Source organism: Pelecanus crispus, chromosome 3, assembly GCF_030463565.1.
Source record: "Pelecanus crispus isolate bPelCri1 chromosome 3, bPelCri1.pri, whole genome shotgun sequence".
Lineage (NCBI taxonomy): Eukaryota > Metazoa > Chordata > Aves > Pelecaniformes > Pelecanidae > Pelecanus > Pelecanus crispus.
Window position 1 is genome coordinate 58,082,596 of NC_134645.1, and position 23,250 is coordinate 58,105,845.

The following is a 23,250-nucleotide window of genomic DNA, read 5'->3' on the forward strand; positions in this document are numbered from 1 at the left end:
ATGCCCGGAGCGCCGGCTGCCCGCACGGCCCCGCCGCCTCCTCCCGAGGGCGGCTGCGGGCAGCGGGGGGGGCCAGCAGGGACAGGGGAAGCGGGGAAAGTTGTGCGGGCGCAGGGCTGCGCGCCCCGGAGGGGCGGGGGGGCACCGCCGGCATCAGCGCGGGGAAAGTGGGGTTGCAAAGCAGTTTCTGGGCTCGCTGCCGGCGAAGCGCATTGAACCGTCATCCTAGGGATGAGGGGGAACTGGGAAAGTAACTCGGAAAAGTGAGTGGGATTCTTATCTTTTTTTTTTTTCCCCCCTCCTCCTTTTTTCCTCCTAATCCGAAAGGACCCTTTTAAAAGGAAGGCAGAAGCCGCCGTGTGCACCCGCTGCCGGGAGCGATACGGGAGAGGAGGGCACCGCACACGGGCACCCCTGCCTGTGCCGGGCGAGGGTGCGGGATCCTGCGCTCGGTTCTCCCCCAACATGACCGTGTACCAAAGCAGCTACACATAGTAAACAGATTCATCATGCGACAGAGCGCAGGAAGGTGAGACAGAAACAGAAACTAACACTGAAAGGAAGAGGGGGAAAAAAAAGGCAGCGGCTGCGAATTACTTCCAGAGAAAGTGGGTGGATGTCGTGCGGCAGCGACTTGGGATTTTAGGGGATGCACCCTTACATCTTGCTTCTCTCTAGTCCGAGCCTCCCTTCTCCGGCGGCAGAAAGCGGCTGTACTTGGTGGTAAGAGAACGGGAGGAGGAATAAACAGGAGGGCTTCGTTCAGCGGTGCATGCGATGCCCTACTGTCTGCTTTAAGGATTTTTTTTTTTTTTTTTTTTCCCCTTCCCCGGTGGATGTTGATTTCTTGACCTTGATTTTGAGACCTTTTAGCTGCATCGCAGTTTTTGTTCTCTGGGGTTTTTTTTATTTCCTTTGCCGAGGAGTGGAAAGGGGGAGGCTGGCTTCGGTGCTGAAAGTTGCAATCATTATTATTTTGGAGCCAGCATGTGCACCAACATAGTCTACGAGTGGCTGAAGACCCTGCAGCTCCCCCAGTACGCGGAGTCCTTCGTCGATAATGGCTACGACGACCTGGAGGTCTGCAAGCAGATCGGGGACCCGGACCTGGATGCCATCGGCGTTGCCGTGCCCCACCACCGGCGCCGGATCCACGAAGCCGTGCGGCGGCTGAAGGAGGCGGACGAGGCGGCGGCGGGGCTCTACTTCACCCTGGAGCCGCAGCCGCCGCCGCCGCCGCCCCCGCGGCCGGCGCCCCCCGCCGCCGCCGGGCGCTGCCCCCGCCGGCTGGCGGGGCAGGAGGGGGCCCGGCGGGGGACGGCCCCCCGGCACCGCCCCGGCGGGCGGCGGGGGGCGGCCGGCGGCGGGGGGCTGGCCGCCTACCCCAGGCTGAAGCTGAAGATCATGATCCGGGACAAGCTCATCCGCGACGGCATCAACCTGAGTAAGCCCCCCTACTCCAACAAGGTAAGAGGGGCCCCGCTGCCGCTGCCCCCGGAGGGGCGGGCCGGGGTGCGGTGGGGCAGCGGTGGCGGCCGGGGGAGCTCCGGCCGCAGGTGAGGGGGTCCGGCAGGGCCTGCGCCCACCTGCGCCGGCGCTCAGCACCTCAGCTGTGCCCGTGGTGTTTTCGGAGGGAAACGCGGTCAGCGCTCAGCCGCAGCCAGGTGTGAAGAGAAGCGGGGCCAGCCCGGGTCAGATCCACCAACGCTTGTTGGCCTGATGTGCACTTACAAGTTGGCGTAGCATTGCGCTGCGTTTCGGTTCCACCTCTTTTTTTTCTTTTTTTTTCATTAACCGGTTCTCTTAGTCCAGTCTAGTTTGGGGCGTGAAGGCAGAAGTTGACGGGACGGCCTTCATGGTTTGGGGTTTTGTTTTATTTGTTTTTCTTTTCTGTGAAACTTTTCCATTGTGTTGGAGAGAGATGGCTTCTCTCATCTTTTGTTAAAGGTCGCATTTTAGTGTCGGTTTCTGTTGGCGAAATGGCTCATGGAGCAAGTGGTAATGTGGCTGGAGGAACAACTCCTGTTGTTCCTGCCTGGATTTATTTACTGGAGGATGGTAGTGACTGGTGAATGTCAAAACTACTGATCAGCCGCTCCAGCACAGGTCAGCCTATATCCAGGACACACGGGCTGCTGAAAGGCCAGAAAACTGCAGGTCTTGGAAGAGTACATTCCAGTTTGATGAAACCCCAATATTCACCTAATTCTTATCTTCTGAAAAGGTTAAAACGTAAGATTAATGTGGTTTGGAAGATAGAAATTGTTTTGTCTAAATTTTTCTGTAGGTTTCCTGCTGAAAACATCATGTGCAGAGTAAATAAAACTATAGAATTAAATGGATAATACCATGGAGGAGAAAAGGATTTGTGAAAGAAAATAAGGTATTACAACGCATGGTTGCTTCAGAGTTCAGAATGAAGTGCTTCAAAGTTGTTTGATGATCCAAGTTGCCTGTATTTTCTTTAATGATTTGAAGTCTGATTTTTCAGAAAGACTGAGCAGTTGCAGTTGACCTTCAACTTGTGGGTACTTTTTAGCTCTGAAAAGCTTATGAAGGTATGGAAGCAAGGTGGTGGGGAAGTCTGCAGGTCTGGGTTTACAGGAATGTGAGGAATTCAAATTGAGAATGAATTACCTGCTGTAGGGGACCTGGATGTGAGGATAATGAGTAAAATTCAACTTGGATAATAAGGTGGAGGTGCAGATAATAAGACTGATAGGACAGTAAGTTTCAGGACTCCAATTTTTTAATGGCTTGGTGATAGAGGGCCTCTAGTCTCTTCTCAGTTACAGCACAGTTGACTGGTTTGACATATTTATTTGTTCTCTTTTCCTGAAACATTTGGCTGATGACATTGTCAGAGACAGTGTATCAAATATGACAGGACAGTAGCCAAATCTAACAAAACATCCACGAACATCTAGTCTAAGTACAGCATCTTCCAAAAGTTACTGTACCATTTCAGAGATATTTTTTTTTCCCCTCCCTTTGAAGTGATACATCATTGGACTGACACCCCTCTGAAAGTACCATTACATGTCACGTATAAAAGAACTTCTATGGAAGTTCTTGCTTATCAGTGTAGCTGCAGCACATTACCCACCTCCAGAGCGATGTTTCACTCCTTTCTTTTGACTTGGTGTGTGTATGTTCATAGTCACCAATTCTGTCCTACCAACTGGATCCTCTACCTTCTCTCTTTTGTACCTCCTCTGCAGGAACTGTAAAACCTCTAAGATGCCAGCATATGACATCAAGGAAATTCAAATCTTTGGCGTTGATTTCTTCTTTAGCTCACCTTATTTTAATTTGATGGGTCTGATAATAGTGTGGATTAACTGTCAGGGCAAGCTCATCTTACACAGAAAGCGTCACTCAGCTTTAATTGGTTTACATCTAAATGCAATATTTTGAAATGGAAAGAGGAATCAAGCTTACTTTCCTAGTTTTATTGCAGCCTGTGGTGTCAATGTATTTGTTTTGGATGATAGATGCATATAACATCATTTTTTTTTTACAGTAGTAGAAAACCTTTCTCTATCTCCTCGGTGTGAATCACTTCACATCGTAGCATGTTGTAAGAAACCATAAAGCTGGCAAGATTTGAGTGTGTGTTGCTCAACATGTTATTCTGAATGCCACCCACTGTAGCAATCCATCTCCAAAACGGCTTAAAGGGAAAAGCAAAAGATCACGTCACTGTACATTATTCACTGGATGTTGTTTAGAGCAAGAAAAACGAAATAGTGTATTCTTTCATTTGGGAAAGAGCTATATTATAAGTGTCTCAAAAAAAAAAAAACCAACAAAACTTCAGAAAATTGTGGATATAATTTAAGCAACTTGTATTACACTTTTTATATAGAATATGCAGTGTACAGACTTCTGCATGTCAAAAGAAACTGGATGTATTCTCTGCTGTGCACAAGATTAAAGAATCAGCTTGAGGTTTGTGTCAAGTTTTTTGACTACATTTATCACACATCCATCTACACACGGTCACGTGGATATTCTGGAGCAGGGCACTAGCCACTGACGTATTTGACATCTATTTGCATTTCTGGTGCTGCTGAGCTGCTGACTAGTCTTCTGCTTCCCTCTATGGCTTACACGGAGAATGCCATCATCTTTTCCTCTTAATATCTATGAATGGAAAGTAGTATCTATGAATGGAAGAGCATGCTTGTGTATGCATGTATGTATGTACGTATGTATACATATATTTATATGCATTTTACTTGTTTTCTGGAGAATACTTCATGTTTTCTGTTATGTCATTCTCAGACAATTCTGGAGTTTTATTTTAAAACATCCCTGAGAACTGGAAGTGCTGCTCCTCTGCCTCGTTTATAGCCTTTTGCTAGCTGCCTGAGCTGTAGACATGTCAAAAGATCAAAAATGAGTATTGGATGTGGATGTGGAGATGTTAAAAGCATCCTTTTGTTGTCCTTCCAGTGTTGTTGCTGTGTTTTCAGATGAAGGGTAAAACAACAGAGCGGGAAGGATACCCATTTACCCATGGTAAATTTTAGTTTAACTTAGTTTGGTTACACTCAGCAGAAATGACTAACAACTACTTAGCAGAGCTTAATATAAATCTCTTAAAGACGTGCAAACTTTGAATTGAAGCCATGTGCATGGCGACTTCAGACATGGAGAATTATCACAAGCCATCTTGATTATTTCCATGGTGAATTACAGCAAGGCCTCACTTCCTCAAATTGCATCTTAGAGGTTTTTCAGGTATGAAGCAAGGAATGTAACTGTAACTGAGGGGAACTCTACAGAAGTCAGTTTTTGTTCCATGTTGGTAATGCTTCCTAATACTCAAAGCCTTCTGCTTTAGTTTCACACCTGCTGTTGCTGGCTGATAGCCTTAGAAGTCTCATATATCTAAGAAACATCTTGTGGAGGTGATGGGCTCGAATGCCCTTCAAACAAGAACCCGTGGTACCTCCCGAGTCAAGTGAAACATCTGTGTCGTCTCAAAACATCTAGCTGCTTTTAAAAAATTCTCCTTGATGGTTGTAATTCTGTCCTTGATTAGGAAATTAATTATGCCCGGTGTAGGAATAGTTTTAATATTCTTCTGCCATGTAGAAATTTTGGGGGATGGGTCTGATGACAGAAGGAAACCAAAATGAGTAACCCCTCTGAGTTTCAGTAAAGATGAATGAAGGAAGGCGCAGCACTGACCTGAACCAGCTGGATCAGAGGAAGTAGAGCCTTTACCTCCATACAGAGACACTTCTTACCTTGGTGGGCTTGTTGCAAAATGGATTATGTCCATGCTGGGTTTGAGCAGGAATAATGTCACTAAATGTCACTGTGGTAGGGAAAGCAGAGGAGCACCAATTTTGTCAATATAAAGACAACTGGGGTACATGTGGAACATGCCAAGAGAAATTAAGTTTTCTATTTATCTTGAATATAGATTAAGTGACATTTAATAGTTTACTGGAATTTCATTACTATTTCTAATTGAAATAAATGGCCTGACCTGTTTCTTTAGGAACTTTATTCAATTTTTCATCTGCAGAGAATTGCAAATACATTAAAAATCACTGAAAACATACATGCATTAAAAGCTCCAACACCAATTAAGATGATTTGCTTAGCCTCAGTAAAGTTATACTTGTAGTTTTCAGTATTTATTAGACAGAATAAAACTGTAGCGTGACATATGTGTGTGTACGTGACCTCATTGTCACTCACTGTGCTGTTCATGATTATCGGCATGCTTGGAAAGCAAACACTAAAAACTCAGCTGCATTTGAGGTCATAATCTCAAGAGTTCAAGCAGATGTAGAGAAGTAGGAAGTCAGATCCAAGTGAGTATCTGCTTAAACATCCAACCACATTTTTTTAAGTTCTGTGCTGATGATATAGCACAGATTTGTGGTTCTGATTAGATCTTTGTTTAATCCTTGCCACTACAAAATGAGGAATATTTCACAGAAGTTAAATGTTAAGCAATACTTTCAAAGCAATACTGGTTCAAGCTGAGTCTGGGGCTGGATAATGTAGTCAGCGCTTTAGATATCTACAGAAGTGAATTAAGTGAATTAAAAATATTGTGCTTTGAAGAAATGGCAACACTCACCCATACTAGAATTAAATATCAACCTTTTTCTAAAGACCTGGCTGCTTTGGAATAACTGCATCAACTCTGATTAGCAGAGCGTTCTCAAATATGCCTTGGGGAAAGCTGCCTATTGACAAAAGTACTAGTGCATTAAGTAGTAACAATATTTTCATGGCAATAAATTAGCAAAGCTACAGGCAATGTTCAGGAAGTGAAAAGGTATTTTATATAAGGAACCACTGAATTTTCCTTGACTTCAAACTCTGTTTTCTTTTAAAGACAATATAGCACCTCATATACTGGGCAGTTGTTTCAAAGCCCCGGTTTATTAAGCTCACAGAAAACAAACTGGAAAAGATCTTCTTCCAATCAGACCATTAAGGCAAAATGTTGCAGAATGTGAATGATACAGTACTGTGCCATATTTGCATTTGAATTGTTCCTGAATATTTGAAAGCGTATTCAATCTCCTCTGGAAATGTTGAATGTAAATCTTCCTGGGTTTCATTATCTCTCAGTTTTGAGGGGAGGAAGATCCCATTAGTGTATATTAAAGGTGGAGTCCCAAGAGAGGATAGTACTAACTCCACAGCCTTCGTGCTCCCTTTTGACGATCATGCTCGGTTCCCCAGTGCATTTTCTCATCTCTGGTCACGGTGGGGCCTGGCAGAGGAGGAGAAGGAAAGCGCGTCGCTCCCAGCTCCGAGGAACTGTGCAGGGCTGAGCTGCAGCAGCAGCAGCTGCCCTGTAAGGGGGATCCTTTCTTCATCCTCCAGATGGCTCAAAGTTTGAAGGAAAAGCTGAACTTACAGGTCCCTGGCAAAAGAGAAATGCCTGCCCTCTTGTAGTTCCCTGAAGGCTTTTTCTTCCCCCAAAGGACATGATTCAGTCAGACCTCTGTGGTGCAAAGATGAACTCAATTTTCTCACATAATGTGGGGTTTTGTGTGTGTGCTGCGCATCAATAGGGACACCAGCAGTGGTGCAGCAAAAGTCTAACTACCAGCTTCACTCCCGCACACTGATATACCTGTCTTGTTTTAAGTAAGTTTGGTGATCATAAGTCTTTCTGAGGAGAAAACACATTTTAAGGAAAATATTTCTGTTGATACCCCCACCCCCAGAGCTTCTGTCTCCACCACGTGTAGGATGCTGAAGCCCATACTGTTACACAGCCATCTGTGAGGAATACCAAAGAAGCCAAGATAATTTCTCACCAATGAAGTAATCTTGTGAACCATGTTTCTAGTTTTGTTTATGACCAATATCACTACCTCGCATATACCATAATATATAGGGCAGCTGTGTCCCTGATTTCAGATGTGAAATTGAAGAATTTGCCTAAAGCCATGAAAAATTTTAGGCAGGTGAAGCATTGGGACCCACTACTGCAGCATCTTTGTCCATTGCCTTAAGACTAAGAGTAAATGTCCTTATGTGTAAGTAACAGAAAAGCGATCAAGGAATAACCAGTAACTTGCCTATATGGCAATTAGGTACGCCTGTTAATTTTGCCTGTTAGTTATACCCTGTGTGCCTATGTCATTATGAAGAGTCCCTATCCACTAAGGTATATAAATCCATATGTGTAATCTGAAACATACTAACAGCTATTACAGAATTTTTGAAAAGTGCAGCAGAGGGGTTTGAAGTGACAGGAATATTGTTATTGCAGATGAGGAATGAATTTATTATATCACTTACAGGAGCTCACTTACTGGTTTGAGACTCTTCCAAAGCAGGAGAGGATGGAATGAGTTAAGACTAGATTGGTAGGTTCAACTTTTAAATTTCTTGCTTTGTCAGTTTGAATGAGCCCCTTTGCTTGGTGTTTGACAAAGCTAACTGGTTCAATCTCTTTGTCTAGGCTAATATGACATCTCATATTGATGTGCTTATCTTGACAAATGTGGTGGCTTGTACACGCTGCAGGAATCGGCATTTATTAAAAGAGCACGGCAGCACTATGTTTAGCACTGCTGTGTTATTTTGGGACTGGCTGTGCAGCAGGAAGGGGAGAATCGGGTGAACCTTCCCTGATACTGGCAGTCTGCGAGCTGGGCTGGCCCAGAACCATCTCCAGAGACTCATCCAGCCTCTTCAGTTTGTTCTTTGCAGACAGTAAAAAACTTTTCTTAGTGCAAAACAAAAGAGAAGTGGTGTGTCACATGAAACACAATTAGAAGGGCCTTCAAATAGTATCTTGTCCTGGTTCTCACAGACTCAGCAGGATGTGAGTGACAGTGATGCATGCCTCTCACGGGAGCCTTGCTCCTCTAGTTGGTCTTATTCCCAGTGAAGTCAGTGGGGGTTTTGCCAATGATTTCATCTGATGCTGGGTTTGGCTTGAAGTGTTTGAATTTAAATCAGCTAACAAGCACACCCTTACTGACTGTAGTTGTTGTGGTGGGTTAGAACAGGATGACATGAGATGAGAACAATAAATACAGCAGTAGCATGCAAAACAAAAAAGAAATCAGAACTTCTCAGAGCTTTAAATATCACCATTAGCAGCTTGAACAGCAGCAAGGCACACTTCTGAACGTAGATCTTACAGGTTTGTGCTAGAAAAAATAGTTGGTAAATATTCTCTGAAATCTACACTAATGTATATCAGCTGGAGTCAAGTACAGGTAGTTGTTTACAGCTGTCCTCTGAGTAACTTAAAATCAGGGAAAAATGGCAATAATATATAGTAAATAAAACTTACAACCAGGTACAAATGTATGTCTTCCACAAGTTCTTTTTTCCCAAGAAGAACTGTGTTGGTTTTGAGGATCCACAACCTGAAGCAGGGATGTGGTGTTATCACTGCATATGATGTCAGTGGGAACTTTATCGGGAAATTAAGTCCGGTTCTGATATCTGTGCCTCAGAAACCAAACATGAAATTTTGTGTGGGTAAGAAAAGAGTTAAAAAGCTGGAAAAAAACTTCCCTTTCAGTCAGAGACTAAGAAAAGCTTGCACTGTTTTTTTTCCCAGAGTTAGTTAAGTGGCCACTTGGCCATGCTCTCACACACACGGAAGGAAATATTTTTATTAGCAGAAAAAGGCATTGAGAACTTCAGTGGCTGAAAGCTGGAGCTAGGCTATTCATGCTGTGAAGAAGGCTAAAAGCCAGTATAAACCAAAAACTTAGTAAATCAATATTCCATAGAGAAAAAAAAAAAAAACCTCAAACCCCAAAACTAGGAGTGGGCGCCCTTGGTTTGTGGGTGGAGATGATTGCTGGGAGTGACTCTTCTGCACTAGCAAGCTCCTGTCCCTTGGGCTCCACATCTCCCTGTCCCAAAGCCCTCTCTGTACCCCAAAGCTACCCATTCCCTGATTTTTCCTAAATCATCTCCCCTAAGTCTGCTTCAAGGCACACTATCTTCTTCCCTAAGAGCTCTTTCTCACCCAAGAATGTACATCTTTTGCCTTAGGTATCCCTACCCTTTCTCCTCCCCAATCTTCATTCACTCAACAAAGCAGAAAAGTGTTAACCATGATCTGTTTGGGTGGAAAGACAGAATTGATGCAGCGATACCTCTTTGTACAGCTTAAGACAATGCTGTGTCTTTCTTACTTGATCCCATCCCGTCCCATCCCATCCCATCCCAAGCCCTGTATGAGTTTCATTCCATCTCCCTCTCCTGCTGCACCAGAGTCCCAGGCTGTAATTTGGATCCTCCTCTCTCCTCCCCCACACTCTGGTGAGAAGAGAGCCTTTCTCTCCCACTCAGGAGAGTGAGGCCATCACTTCTCTCTCCTGCGCGCTCAGTGCCTCCGGTTGCTTTCCCATTGATTAACGCAGGTGGCCGACCACAAGTCATTGTCTCATAGAGCCAAAGCTCTAGACTTTGATTTTAAAAATTTCAATCTTAAAACTGCCACAAGCTGCAGTTAGCCAAAATCCCTCCAGCTGCAGTTGTGTGGCAGAAAGAAGGGAGCGATCTAGAAAAAGGAGGACGTATTATAGCTTTTGAAGGTATGTATGGGACTGACTTGGTCTTGTTGAAGCAAGACTGAAAGTATTATTAAATATGTTGTAACCTCATCAAAAGTCACGAGTTCAATGCAAAAATGTTGAAAGATTTTTTTGGCATAATTTTTTAGTGCTAATCATGTGATCATGATAACTGCTTCTAATTGCAGCATCTCTGAATTCTTGTCCGATTGTTTAGTGGTTGCCAAAATGTTTTTTCTTCAGATTTTATTTAAAACTGTTCTACTAATAACTGCTTGTGTTGTATTGCATTGAGAATTTTTTATAAAAATGCATACATGATCTTTTGTGTACCTTGTAGTTAAGGTTTCTCCCTAAATATCCAGCTATTAATTTAGCAGAGATTTTCCCATAGCTAGGGGATGAGAAGTACCAGAATAAAGAATTGTCAAGAACTGAATTTGCCCTTGAGAAGGTCTGTTACAGATCTTCATGTGCTAACTCCTAGGCTAAAAGTTTCAACCTAAAGATGAGTGACTATTTCAGCCTCTGAGTCTACATTCTCTTTCATATCAGACCAAACATCACAAGGAAATCTCATTTTAAAACACTGTCCTGAAGAAACTCAAGGGTTAATAAAGAGAATTCTGGAAAGGTTGAGGTGTTAACATTCAAAAAAGGGGAAGAACAGAAAATAAGTAAATGTGACTGAAACTGTACCAAGAGATCTGGAAAAAAAGTCATTTTGATTTCACCTGCTTTGTTATTTTCATGTGAAGAAAATTTATTGGATTTTTGCTATGATAACTTGTAAAGAAGATTTTGCCAAGATTGTGTTTTGGAGGGAGGATTTTCACATACACTTGGTATTTACACAGTGGTAAAAATAATGCTCCATAGCTTGTGGAGTAAGATGGAGCAAGAGGAAGTTGACAGGAATGCCACTAGCCGGTTTCTGTCCAGGTCTAAAAATTACATACAGTAAGGACATACTTCATGCAGCCAGTGACTAGAAGTAATAAAATGTATGTGTGTGATTGCCAGTAATGTGAAAACCAAACAAAAAGCCCCAAAGCCACTTATTTTGTATCTCTTTAAGAAGTAAGAATAGTATCCCCAGCAAAGGTTATGGCAAAATTCTAAAAAGTTTACTCTTTATTTCCCAGCTTTGTGGTCTAGAAACTCAGTGTTTGAAGCAGTGTTGAAAAATTCTCCTTTCAGTAGTTCTTTGGGTCCTGATGCAATTATCTCCCGGGAGAAGGATTTTATTATTTTTGATAGAAAGGCATGCACATACTGCATAGGGAAAGGAAGGGAACTAACTTAATTGCTGTTAGGTAGCAATGGAAATCAGCTGAGCCAGGCTTGCTCCTGGGTACTCCCAGGCTAGTGGCCTCAGCGCTCATTTACTTCTAGAAGTATGGGTAGCACTGCATAGGATTGAACAAGTCTGGGATATTTTTCCAATGGAGTTTAGATAATCTGCAATACCACTTGTCTTAGGTAAGATTTATGCCTATCAATGAAAGCAGAGATTATCATAATTAGAGGTAGTCTGAATCTCTTGTTGAAGTTGGCTTGTACTGATACGGTAGCAAGTATGTGATAGTGTGAGTGCTGTGCATTTTATAAAAGATTACATCACTTATAAAACTGGGTGGTTTTCATATGAGCCTTCAGTAGTGGGTATTAATTCACCTATATAGGAAGTTGTAAGGGACTGAGGTGTTTCCCTAAGGAATTATTTCATCTTAGAGCTGGAAACTTACTTAAAAGATAATTTATGTTCTAAACTTACGTATATTAAAAAGAACTGCTTATGCAACCACTGGATTCATTAAATCAGTTCCTATGGTGCCTAACAGGAAATAAGCCGTTGCAGTATATCCTTCCTCTGTGTGTGTGTGATGGTTTTGCTTTTGGAAGGAGCACAGATTTGTCCAGGAAAACTAATTGTTTTCATAAACTTGTTTTACAGATCTTTCAGTGGCTGAAATTGGTGTAATAGTTAATAGTATTGATCTAGATTTGGAAAATAAGGTAGAATTCCTTTGTGCTGAGCACACTTACTCCTACAGGGATAAGGAAATTATCATCATCTTCTTGATAAGAAATAGCTTCATACTTAAAATGAGTATGAATTCAATTCAAGGTGAAGGTAGTGAAGGAATTTCAAGAGCTTATTTTCCTTGTCTTCTCCTTGTATCTCTTCTCATATTTACCATGGAAAAATGTATTTCTCTAATTTGAATTTGCTATACAACTGGACAAAACCAATTTCATCCTTTTACTTAACACATTCTAACTTCATAATCCTCCTTTTTTTTTTTCCCTGATAGTTTGTGCAGTATGAATATATACTTCATGTACTTGAGAGTTTCCAGTTCCTAAGTGTCTGATTTTAAATTTTCAAGGTGTGTGCTATTTTTAATTGAAGTGGTAGCATTGTTGTTCCCTTAAATTAAACATGGTATTTCAATTCTGTTATGAACTTTTAGAGGTGGTGTCCTAAGAATGACTTTCAGAATGATTCAGGTGTTTTCACTAACACCTTGCTTCACCTTGCTTCTTTAGACAGTCACTCCCAGTACTTATCTTGGTTCTTTAGTAGTATAAGCTTGCTTTTTTTTTTTTTATTTTTCTGCTTCCTTTACCCACCTCCCCTACCTTCCCCCCCTTACTATTTGCTGATATATTGTTTTACTTCTCTGGCTCCTGCTGACAAAAGATAAAAAAATCCATTCTAAATGGCATTGCTTTTGACCAGTCCTTCTTTATTTTAGTGCAGGTTTGTCTTGCAAAGTGTTGCATTTACAAAAACCCCACAACAATTCTCTGTAGACTCTTTCAGATGGTTACCTGAATAGTAATTATCTGTTAGTGATTATGTATATCACACAGGCGAGGAATAAGATGCTAACACAGCAATATTTACGGGTTATATTACATATAATTTTAGGGGCATGCATGAATACTTAGGTTTTACTTTTAGGGTTTTTGTAATGCTTTCTAAACAGACTGCAGCACTGAATTTTTGTCAGTGTACTTTCCTGCAGTCTGCTAGCCGCTTGAAAGTGAGACGTGCAGCATATGTAACTGAAACATGTATGGTGGTAGGTAAGTAGCTCTTTGATGTAAGTGGAAACTTCTGCAGTTTAAGCAGCAAGTGTTATCAGTTACCTTTTCTATAGTAGGATTTTCAAAAGTAAAAGCATGTTTACAATAGATTCTGGCAGGTATGTAGGCTCTGACCCTGTTACCCCTATCATGAAAGTCAGTGGAAATTTTGCTATTGATTTTGTTGGGAGCAGACTGAGGGTTTTGCAGAGGACCTACAATTCTGCTTTCAAAGTTCTAAATTAAAAAATGTAACCATTATGGTTTCTGGTTGAAACCTTGCCTTGATCTAAATGGCTTTTTAAACATATTTTTATTAACTGCTATTTTCATGAACTGGTAAAAGTCCTTTCTCTTTGGAATGAGGTGCTGAGATTATGGGTGGTGTCCCCTCCCCACCTTACTGTTGCCATCCACATACCATTAAATTGATCTGTACCTCTTTTCTCTCTTAGTTTTTTTTTCTTGCTTGCTTTCCTCTCATCCCCGCCTTTTCTTTTTCCAGTTTGGAGGCTTGTGAAGTAAGCCCTAGCCGGTCAAACGGTGTGGTGAAATTCTGGATGGTTTTCCATTTTACAGCTAGAAATAAGGGAATAGAAAATGTAATCAGTAAGAATGAGATGCTTTTTGGTGCACGAAAAATATTTAGAAGATAAGAAATGGAAAAAGTTGATAATTGTGCTAGAATTATTTCCTGATGCTGGATAGCCCTTTCAAAAGGATTTTTAGCCTATTTAAGAAGAGTAATCCTATATGCTAATTATTGGTGCCTTACTGGGCTTAAGCTGCCTGGGCGGAGCTGAACTTGGAAAGGACGTATTAGCTGTAGTAAAGAAATCTCAAGAGTAGTCAGGTTGAGAAAAAGGTTTTTAGACTGACTGTTTATATCACATTGTTCTGGAACTATATGCCCCAAGGAGGAGATCACTTTGACTTTGGCGAGATGGTGGGGTTTGTTTGGAGATGGGTAGATTGGTTTACTTACGTGTTCAGTCAGTCCAAAAGGTGGAAATTTTGCAGATGATGTAACTAATTGCCTGTTATTTTTTTTATAATTTAAAGAGATGCGTTCAGAGGAGTTGCTGGCTGTCTGCCCATGTGCTCCCTCCCTTTTTCTTCAGAATCTCTGGTTTCTGCTCCCTTTCTTGATAAACATATACACATTTTTAGACCCTGTAAGCCCATTTCTTGGGTCCATGTAGACCAGTTTATGTCAGCCTGGAATTGAAAAAAGGCATAAAAGGGTATGGGAATAACACTCTAAGAGTGTTTTCTTTCTATATTCCCAAAACTATGTATAAAGAATACTTAAACCTTGGATTTCCAAATACTGTCAGTGTCTTTTAAATACAAGAAAAAGTTGGAAGAGAAAAGCTTTTTTTTTTTTTTTTTTTTTTTTTTTTCATGGTTCATGTTTAAATCACAGCTCTGGATGTTGTTTAGACAGCTTGCAGCTGAAGAATATGTTTAGAAAAAGACTCCTGCAGTTTTATGCAAGCTTCTTTTTCCACTGTACCAGTAAGTGGTAGTGCTGCATGGAACTGAACCAACTGCATATCTCTAAGGAGCAGAAAAAGCAGTGAAATTGGTGCAGCAGTGGGAATACCGTGAAATGTATTCCCCTTCAATATGCTTAAGGTTTGACTGAATGGATATCGCGAAAGTTGTAAAAATAATTCTGTTTACATGACATTGGATCCACACTGGGAGTTAAATGTCCTTCTGTTGTTTGGCTAATTGGTAGTACCAACCCTTAGTAATTTTTGTGATAGAAGTATTTGCCCAATACCTCTGAATAGAGGTGACATAGTGGCAAGTGTTTCCCTCAAGTGTCAGCTGGACTCTGAAACTACTGATTCACAAGCAGTTGTCTAACTTTACAAAGGTTGCATTACAGGCAATCTTAATCTTGGCTATTAATCTTTTTACAATGCTAAGCTGTCTTTGCCATTAGAATTTTTTTTCCTAGTACCTTACCTAAATCTTCTTGCCATGTCTGCCAGGGGTATGGAGAATAGAGGTGTTTTTTCTTTTCCTCTGGCAGCAAGCTTTAGCTACCTGAGGGTACTAGTAAATCCTACCTAAATGTCTCTGCTAAAATAAAGAAGATGGTTCATTAATCCTCCTTTTAGGCTATACTTTCTAGACCAATTCTCACTCATCAGTCTGAAGGTGTCTGGACATGGCATCCCAGCAGGGGCCTTGCTGGTGCTGGGCAGAACATAAGTTATTCTGTCTTTGCAGTTTATAATTTGGTTTGCTGACCCCCATATGGCTGTTAACCTTTCTGTAACATTATGATACTGCTGACTCATGGCTTGGATTCACAGAAGTCCCTGATATCTTTAGGTAGCAGAGTGAGGCATTCGTTTTCCATTATTGGTGTGCATAATGCTTCAGTTGGGTGCGCTTTCTCGCTGTTGTCCCCGATGAATAACATCACTGTATTTACTAGGCTCTCCCTCCAGTTCAAGGCCACTTTGAAGTCTAAGCCTGGCCTCCTGTGCACCTATGCTCCAACCAGTTGAAAGTGACCTGCTGATACAAAGCAGCATTCTCTATTTCACCATCCAAATTAGTACTAAAAATAAGGATTATTGCTGTGCTGAGGACAGCCCCTTCCAAATTTCTCCTGATACAGCTTGCTTTGGCATACGTAGCTTATAAATGTGGTTTTCCTCATATTTTGTATGCATTTATTATTTTCATTTAGGCTGTGCTTCCCTAGTTTGCTAATACAAATGTCTTGTGAAACAGCATCAAAAGAGATAATAAAGACAAGATTTTTGGCATCTACTGATTTCCTTTATGCTGGGAGGGCTGTTGTCTGGCATACAAAGAAATTAGGTTGATTTGACATAACTAGTTCTTGAGAAGTCTATGTTGACTGTTAAACTTTTTGTCACTTTTGAATTCGTGAAACAAAAGCATTTTTATGTGAACGGATCAATAAGGTTTTGCCTATACAGCATAATAATCTCGTTTCAACAAATACAGGTTTGTTTCTGTTATCTGTCTGTTATCTTCCCTTACCCAAAAAGTAACTGCTCTTGGTCACTCTTACACCACAAATTTTGGAAGATGGTAGCATGCTTTCTTGGTACACAGCAGACCATCTCCTTGCGTGCAGTCCATTTTTTTTTCCCCCAGTGCTACCAGTCTAATTGTGATCATAAACCTGACCTAGTAGGTGAACTCATTTGTAGAGCTGTTTGCCCCTACATATTTGATGTCTGTGGGGCACAGACGCCTATGTGGCCTCTGCATTTCACCTCCTGCTAGTTTTGTAGTGGGTAGAGGGAACTAGGGATGACTCCGAGGAGAATTCGTCCATAGGTACTACAGGAATGTGCATGTGCAAAAGTGGGGTCTGCCAAGGAAGGCCTTGAGACGCTTCTGTAAATTGGCTCCTGGGGAGTGCTGTGTGCATTTTGGCCACTGCCAAGGATCTGGCCTGATACATATTGCATGCTGTGTGGCATCCTCTCTGTCATACAGGATGTAGCCGAAGAAAACAATAATGTGCCTGGGTCACACATGAATCATGATTAAATTTCTGAACGCTCAGACATATCTTTATTCTATGTTAGGAGTCAAAAGTGTAAACTACAGGAAACACTTCTCCTACTGGGCATGTCATGTGAAAATAAATGTGTCTGTTCTGTGTCTCCCTGCAGACATACTGACCCAATATAGGGTCACTAGGGGTAGGACTAATGTGGTTTTTAATCAAAGGCCTTTGGGATTTTACTGTATACTTGCAAGGATCTCCCCCCCCCCCCCCCCCCCCCGGTGGATTGGCTTTTCCCAAGGAGTTTCTGCTGCTCTACATTTTTCCAGTTTTATAGACTTTTTGTAGGTCTGGCAATGGTCAGATAGGTATCCTGCAGTTAGTTTGTGGTTTGGGGGCTTTTTGTTGAAAGAGGGTAGACTAAAACCCAACCAAACAAAACCAGAAACCAGTTGATTAGTTTGCTCTAGTTTGCAAAACATGCCAGGGACGAAGGCCCTGGAGTAGCCTGGTGTACAAGTATGAGTAATTGAATGGCTGACACAGGAACATACCGCAACTTCCCTTCATTCTGCACAGAGAAAAGGTGCCTTCTCCTTTCTCTCCCCATTGTGCATCTTGCTGCTGTTTTGCCAGGAATTCATCATTCACACTTGCAACCCCTAGGATCTTAATCCCTTGTTAAACCCACCTAACCTGTTCCTTATGTGGGAGAGTCACAGCAGGATTATTGTCAATCTCTTCTATCAACAGTGGTCCAGTAATGAAACCTCTGATGCCTTTGTCTCTGAACAAGGGCTCTTTCTCTATTAATTGCACTTGCATGATGGCCATACATTGTGAAGATCTACCTGCTGTGATGTTGCAAAAAGCCGAAGCAAGAGCAGTTGACTATCACACCTTAAGCATTTGGCCTAATGGGAAGAAATCCTTTCCTGACCCAAAAACAAGTGCTCGGTCATACGCACAGCATCCAGAAACATAGCACAGTAATGTAACTGTGGGGAGGGATGTGCTGCTGAAAGGGATCACATTCATGGAAAAGCCCTGGAGAGTTTAAATGTCCAGGAAAGAGCAAACCAGATCCAAGTGACTCTCGTGTTTCCTCAAGCCTTAGCAATGGGAGGGATAAATGAGGAAAAGCAGCATCTGCATCCCCATGTCTGCTTCTCTCTAATGCTGTGTATCTTACTCCCTACTGATCTGATCCTCAGCCAAATCTGATCCTCAGCATTTAAATTTTTTTTTTTTTAAATACTCCAAAGCAACTACTACTGTCCCTGCCACTATCGCTTTGTTAGATCAAGTAAATGTTTTTAAAGTTAATTCTGCGGGGCTGCAATTCTTGGCAACAAAATGATCTTGAACACTAGTGAGGAAATTTATGGATTTCAATTATAGCTTGTAGTCTATCATAAGTCTAGTTTTATACCCTGTGCAGTTCAGTGTTTTGGATTTTTAATGGGCATAGAGCAGTAATCATAAAAGTGATTCAAAATGCACCCAGTAATTACAGAGATTTGCTGTTGCTTTTGCATTAAAAATGATGATGATTTACAATCAACAAAATCGCAGTCTGTGGTTTTACTTCAGATACTCATGCTATTACACTGCTTATTAGTTATGGTCAGTGATTTAGAGCTTAAGAGTTACATGTTAGAAAGCTGTAAAGTTATTTATTCTTTAATAGATGATAACAGTAAAATTAAACCAGACATTATTAATTATAATCTTGTACATTAAAGAATACATATGTAACCCTTTGTATCTTCTTTTGTTGCTGGACATTAATTACACCTAAAATGAAGTAGTTGGACTACAACAGCCAGAGTCACTTTATTTTTCTCTTAGTTTCTATTACAGTCCAGGGATTCTAAGGTTAGCTGCCAGACTCATTTCTGTCTAGCAACTAATGTAAACAAGTCCTTTTCTTCACCTGTACCCATACCCCAAATGCATATCTAGGTATATATGAATTAATAAAAAGGTAGCTAATATACTGTAATTGTGAACATTTCAAATCATATAGAAAGAAGGATGACACATTTTACCTGCAAATTATTTTTAAGTACCTTTGGAATAAGGTAAGAATACGGAGGCTCTTTGCTCACACTTCTTCCTCTCCCTTTTCTTCCTTTCCTGAGTATTTCCTTTTTCTGATACCTTCATGCATCAAAACTCAAGGAGACCAGATTACCACCTTTAAGAAGTATTATTTCTGAATTGGGATTTGCATTTGGGAACCATAAGAGTTAAAGCTATCTTAATGATAACGTGTTTCTCTAGAACATTCTCAAGCATTAGCATAAACAGCACTTTTCCCTTCTTATTAAACCCGGATTTTAACTAAGATAAGATAGTGATCAGGTACATTAGCAGTCAAGTCACGATGTAAAATGTACTGGCATAGTTACTGATTATACAGCTGTTTAGAAATACTGTTAGTTAGAAATAATGATTGGAAAACTCAAAACTAGAGAAGTTTCCAACTGTTGGATGACAGTGGTTTGTTTCTACAAGCTCTCATGGAGTGTCCCTGTTATTTTTGATCAATAGTGTTACTAGAATAAACTTAAAGTACTTTATTTTAGCTTGTGTTTTATGTGGAATCCATAGGTGACTAAAGTTTTAATCCCTATCTTGCATTAACAGTTGTATTCATCTTACTGTTTGCAAAATATCTTAAGTGCTGGCCTTTGGAAATTCTCCTTGTCAAAATTCTTCATCTGAAACAGGGTTTTGAAATGAAGCAGAGACCACCTCGGTTCTAGTTGCTTTAGGGTTTGCACACTCTGGCAGATTCTTTCCACCTTAGCACCTTGTTTAGGTGGTTATGATAGTGTGAGACGGGGTGTACTGGAAAATTAGAATAGCAAGATTTTATCTTTATTTTAATATGGTTAAGGACTTAAGCATTTGTAAAAGCAAGCAGAAGAGCTGAAACCCAAATCCTCAACAGAAAAGAGAGGTTTTTTTCACCACGATGTATTCAGGTCTAGACACTGTTGGATATTTTTTGATTAAAATTAAGAGCCTGAAATGTTTTATTCGGATTATTCCAGGTTGAGTGAACTTTAGGGTTCTGATGAAACTTGGCCCAGGCTTCCAGCAGAATCTTTCTGGTCTGTAAAGCCTCATCTGTTCATTTCTTCTTCTCATCCTCTTCCTCACTGGAGGACCTGAGAATCCCTAGCTGGTATCTGGCCCCAGTTTCTGCAGCCGCTCTCTGATATATTGGCACAGGTGGGTTTGTATTGTGTAGCCAGCACTCCAGCGTTTGAGTCCAGGAATTGATTGTCAGGATGAGGAAGCGTTTGCCCAGGAGCCACATATCCTGCAAGCCCTCACAGCTGCTCGATGAGATTGCGTTCTTGCATAACTAGAGATGCTTTTTGTCCAATCAGGTTTTAATGACTGTACTTTCACTGCGTTAGCTGAAATAGTCTGAATCAGAATTGGGCCCTTATTTTACAAGCAGTTTAAACTGGTTGTGTGTGTTGTTATTTAAAACCCAAAAAGTCTTTCTTGGGCAGTTGATTTTAAATCTGTGCTACCTTCTTCTCTTGTACAAGCACACGCACAAAAACTCCTCTTGGTGTGAGAAGGATTAGTTTTGACTTGGGTTACTCCTGTGGTATGCACAAGTCTGTGGCCATGCAAAGATGGGTGGCATAAGGAGCATTAGGAGAGGAGTAGAGGCAGAGATGAGGACCTGAGGGATGGGGGGAATTCGTGAACGCTTCTTCAGAGTTGGCGTTTGCCTCTGCTTCCTTAAAATATGTGACCCTCCATCCTGTGCACTGTAGATTCATGTTTTGTGAGCAGGATTACTTCAGCCAAGTATTAACTGGAAGGTGTAGCGAGTGATGGATGAGTGGCAAACAGCCCTGACAGTCCTTTGATCAAACTAGCTTTTCTTCCGTTTGTCAAGAGAGTTCAAGCCTGCCTGTTTCAAAATAGCTATGGATTTGCAGAAATAAAATTGATGGGCAGAGCTTATTCTTTGTTGATTTGTATAGTGGATTGTGCTGGATGGGTTAATATTTGCTGCTAATAATTCAGTGGTTTCTCTGTTTAGACTCTGTTTTCCATGTAATACAGGAAGTACAGAAAAAGTAAGACCTTAAGTTCCCAATGAGTCTGTAAAGCATGAACATCTGCTGGAGTCATGAACTGTGTATTGACTGTGTTTGGTAACAGGGCAAAGGCAGCTGATCATGATCGTCCTTCTCTTAATTACTTTGTCAAATGTCATTACAGTTCCATGTAGGGAAAAGAGGTATTTCCTTAATGACAAGGAAATAAAATAAACAGCACACAAAAATGGGATAAACTGCCAGGATGCTGTTGCTCTTAGTTTTATTTAATCATAACTATCACTTACCATGTTGAATTCCTTCTTGCGAAGAACTCGGTACCTTTTTTTCTACCAAAATATATGGTTTCAAGTTCTAGTTTGAAAGGCTGTTGGTCTTTCATCCTTCTAGTAATTACCCAAAGTGAATATAGGTCAGAGTTTCAGTTTGGATGTTCCCTCTGCTGCTTTCATTTTCTCTAGCCTTATGCTCATCCACCCTGATATTGATATTATTTTTTTAATGTCTTCTTAATGAGCGCTTTTATGCAGCAAGATGAGGAACAGGTATACTTTGCACTTGCAAATGGTGTACCAAAATGTAAAATGGACAGACTGCAAATGAATCTGTTACTTGAAGTTCAGCCTAGCAATAGGAATTACATTTGAGGCCTTTGGACCTTCAAGGGACAGTAGTAATCCATAGCTAATCTTTATGTTAGCAAAATCAAAGACGTGCTAATACATTTTTAACACTGAAGTATTTATAATATTCTGCTCCAATAGGGATTGAATATGTAAGCCAAAAGTATATTATACCATGCTAATTCTGTATTGATTGTTTAGCTTGTGAAGCTCAAATAAGGCATTTGTGGTCTGCAAGGCAAAATAGACCCATGACTCTGTAATAAGCATGATCTCTGACTGCATGAAGACAAAATCAGACTTCTTCAGATTAAAGCTAGCTAGATGATAGCAGTAATATCACAGTTTAGACTGCAGTGTCAACTGAAATTCTGCTGGGAATCTTCTGGGCAGCAAGGCATGTATGCTAAGTAGATGTGCAAGTTACGCTTTTGCTGTCCTGGAGCTGAGCTTAGTCTTTTAGATTTGTTAAGTACTGTTGTGTCCCCTGAGCATTTCTCTCAGTGGGAGTAAAAGACAGCAATGGTTTCCTGTACAAAACAACTCGCTACAGCTGTTTGTTAACACTATAAAAGTGACTGTTTGCCTTCAGTCATGCTGAATTATGTTAGCCTTTTAAAACAAAATATTCTGAAACCAGCTGCATTTACATGCATTATCTGAAGCTGCCTAATTAGTTTAATTAATTAGCATAATTAGCTAAAGCTTCATTGTTCTGCAGAGTTAGACTGCCGGATAAGCCTTTGGGCTCAGAAAGGTTATTTGAAGTACCTGGGCTAAACTAGCGTAGGCAGGAATGAACTGACTATTTATTAATCTCAGAAGTAATAAAACACAACATGGAATTTATTGAAGGTACTGGTGGGGTTAGTCTTTGCGCGTAAAGGAGATCTTTAAGTCTGCTAGGATGTAGAGTCTTCTCACATGAAGACTTACATGAACTTTGTGCAGATTTTCTTGTAGCAAATATAAAACTCAAGTTTGTGTTATGTTACAGTGGCTGCATATGAGACTGGAGTGTAACTTGTGACAGTTTAATATAACCTATCAGCAAAAGTTCCAGTCGCTCGTATTGACTTTATGTTATAAATTCCATATAGGTTGCTTGGGAGCTTTGTTAGGTACCTACGAACGGCAGTCCAGGGCACTGAGGGAGCACCAGCAGTGGAAGCTGCCGTGTTCACCACTCTTTCACGTGTCTGGGCACACTCAGTTTGCTGGTGGCAGAGGAGCATCTTCTCTCTGATATCTGAGAGCAGCACGTCTCAGGCAGTCAGAGCGCTTTGGGACTCTGCTCTCCACACCTGCAGCCTGAGCGTGTGCCGGGCTCTGTGCCCTTTCACAGCAAGTACACAGGCAAAACAGATAGGCAATGGGACACCGTGACCGCATACAAGTGCGTGCTAACTCTCAGACTTCCCACAGGACTGGTGCTTTTTTTCTAGGTCAGGTGGCTTCTGGAGAGGTGTAAATGTATTCTGTCTGTGTGCCTGTATGACTGACAGTATATAGGGTTGGGTTTTTTTGCTTGACTGCTCACGAAACTTGAGGGGCAGGATTCGTCCCCAATGTAACGTGCGAAACTTTTGTGGAGTCACTGCAGAGTTGAATCTGGTTATGTTTTGTCTTGTGTGTCTTTTCAAACTAAAACAGTAGCAGCAGGATGAACAATAGTCAGTAAAACAAATGCATATTTATGTTTTAAATACTGTAACTTTTAAGGCATGATGTTTGGTAAATAATACTGTCACAAGATAGATTTATGGGGACTTCAGGAAAATTGAAGCACTGCATTATTTGATTTTGGGCTAATTCTTTAATTATTCTGGATATAGTCACAGAACTGCATCACAGCCATCCTTTCTTCTGTTGTTTTATTGAAACAG

The 23,250-nt window shown here is 41.1% G+C and overlaps 1 protein-coding gene across 1 annotated transcript in view; it reads left to right on the plus strand.

The window, feature by feature from the left end:
• Positions 1–987: 987 nt before the first annotated feature.
• Positions 988–23,250, plus strand: part of SASH1 (SAM and SH3 domain containing 1) — a 580,485-nt gene continuing 558,222 nt past the window's right edge. The window contains exon 1 of the mRNA XM_075707699.1: positions 988–1,467. Coding sequence (XP_075563814.1) covers positions 988–1,467 — 480 coding nt within the window. The remainder of the gene's footprint in view (positions 1,468–23,250) is intronic.